Genomic DNA, 2,504 nt, shown 5'->3' with positions numbered 1-2,504 from the left:
TGCAAATGGAATACCTCGGTAAATTTGAGTTATTTTCCTGTTGGGATAATTTAATGCTGTTCTGTTATAATCAGAATGACTGTATAGTCATGATATATATATTATATGATCATGATATATAAATAAACAAATAATAAATAATGATATGTACGGTTCAGTAGCGTAGTGTAGCTTTACACGAATAGTACTCACGAAAGTTATATTCAAGAAAAATTAAACCTGAGTTTGTTTCGTAAGTCAATAGTCTTCAACACCAAACTAACTTACCCCGTCGACTCTTACACGGGGTTGTAAGGGCCAATACACCGAGAGGGGTTGGTCGCACGCCACTCGTTGTATAGCAGGTGTTTCGAACTGGAAGAAAGAGTCGAGCGGAAACCAGGTAAAAAGAGCGTCGGAGTCTGATTTGTAACGTCGTTAAGAATTAAGAATATGTGGCTGAGGAAAGAGTGACGGGTGGAGAAGAACGTCACTCTGAAGGTACTGGCATAAAGTCTCCTTCCGAAAGGGGGTTTAAAAATGGATCAGAAACTGGAACACTCATATGAGACTTGTGTTGTGTGTGTGTGTGTGTGTGTGTGTGTGGTGGTGGGTGTGGTGTGTGTGTCGGTGTGTGTGTGTGTGGGTGGTGTGCATGTAAAAAGGGTACACACGACGACGTCACACAAACAGATACGATTGTCTGAAAGAGAGAACCCGAAAAAGAAAGAAAGGAGGGGAAAAGAGTAAGAAAGAAGAGGGAGGGGGAGGGTCCCACTGTCCTCCTCTCGAAAAACTTCGTAACATCGGCCCTCAGGAGTCACTCCCGTCTACGTTCCATCGCAAGAATACCTCGACGAAACTACGGAACGACGTTGTATGTTACATTAAGAGTAATTTATAACAAAGGAAATAAGTCAGCACTCGAGGTGTCACCACACAAAATTAACCAAACGAACATGAGAACAGCGTACGTTTTAGGGGGGGGAAGGTTCACGTAGTTAAATGAACGGAGAAAGGTGCGTACGCAGTGAGGGTAGGAGGGAACGTGACTTCTTCCGTCACTTTGGTTTGCATACTAAGCACAGACCAAAGAAAAAAGACACATCCAGATAAGCCGCTCTAGTAGGTCTACAGACTATAAAAAATTATTCACCATTAGTACTATAGAAGATGAACGTTTAACTACCTAATATAAGAAACTAGGAGAGAGACCCAAATATAGCCATTTACACACTTGATTAAAAGAAAAACTAAATCCCATTTATATAATACTGCGGCAGAACCCGGAGACACCTAAAAGTACACCTAAACTGGTCTAAAGTAAACGACTGTAAAACACTAAATTCGGAAGAGAGGTCCCCTTTGGCAGCCCCCAGGACGACCTCCGAAAGGGAGCGACGACGTCCGAGATCACAGACGACCGAAGTGACAGACACTCTGAGACACACTTTATAGAGCAACGCATCGAAACTGATAGTCACTGCCCCCCACCAACCAACCGGCCACTGGTACCGCGTAGCCCCCGACGCAAGCCTGTACTTAGTAGGGTGGACGGCGAGTAGGCAGTCTCACGGATTCGGCATATGAGTACCATGCCCACACAGAGAAATCGGACGACCACAGGGAGATTGAACTGCGGCCGACTATTGGAAAGAGGTGCCTACTCGTAGGGCACCTTGTCCGAAGTCTAGACAGCAGCACCTCGTACATGTTCGTTCCTCGCTCCTGTCGATGTTATATCACACCCACAACGCGTACGCACCGGCACGGCTCCGTATCCTGGTAGATCCCCAAAGTTCGTTGGCTATCCGTCGAGAGGGGTCGTGACAGGGCGGCAACAGCGCGGTGGCATATGCGCCATGGTAGTGCAGCATACGTATAGCGTCCGCCGTAAGCGAGGCCGGCGGACGACCGATATTGTATGCAGGACAAAGACGAGCCAAGAGATAGGCGCGGAGCGAAGCGTTGCAAGTGTCGACCAGCCTACGTCCACGAGGACGAGACTCCAGTCGATTAAGGCACACCAATCGAGGGCCACCGGTTCGCATATCGCGCGCGAGAGTTCCAACCTGCGGTCCCGTATGCCTCCTGCGCGCCAATCAGGTAACACCAAGTGACACACACGCACTCACAGCTGGGATACAGCTACATCAGTGTCCAAGGGTATCTCAGAGAGCGAACGAGGTGGCGTGGAGGGTTATACAACAGAGCGCTGGCTCCCTGTATACGACACACAAGTGCTGGGCGCGTGTAAGTCTCCACCTAATGGAGAACACTATATTCACCTCTACCTTATGAAGAATCTCTGTAGCCTGGATCTTACAACGGTCAGAATGGTCCGGGGCGTCCTCCTACCCTGGCTACGTCACCTACACTGGAGTTTACAAAGCGACCGAGTCACCTATACGCCATCATAGACTACAAGATATCAGGTTCGTGTTCACATGCTTTGAGCGTTCGTCGACCCCGTTCTCGCACGCACGACAGGGCCCTAGAAAAAACAGTGGCATACTGCATAGAAA

At 48.2% G+C, this 2,504-nt stretch overlaps 1 protein-coding gene across 1 annotated transcript in view; it reads right to left on the bottom strand.

Moving 5' to 3' along the window:
* Nucleotides 1-1,856, bottom strand: part of LOC104968212 (calcium/calmodulin-dependent protein kinase type II subunit gamma-like) — a 24,161-nt gene extending 22,305 nt beyond the window's left edge. The window contains exon 1 of the mRNA XM_010797789.1: nucleotides 1,728-1,856. Coding sequence (XP_010796091.1) covers nucleotides 1,728-1,856 — 129 coding nt within the window. The remainder of the gene's footprint in view (nucleotides 1-1,727) is intronic.
* Between the last annotated feature and the right edge of the window lie 648 nt (nucleotides 1,857-2,504).

This window comes from Notothenia coriiceps, unplaced genomic scaffold, assembly GCF_000735185.1.
Source record: "Notothenia coriiceps isolate Sejong01 unplaced genomic scaffold, NC01 NC01_scaffold00038391, whole genome shotgun sequence".
NCBI classification, from domain to species: Eukaryota; Metazoa; Chordata; class Actinopteri; order Perciformes; family Nototheniidae; genus Notothenia; species Notothenia coriiceps.
Note: the sequence above shows the minus strand (reverse complement) of the source record. Positions and strands in the feature narration are given on the sequence as shown.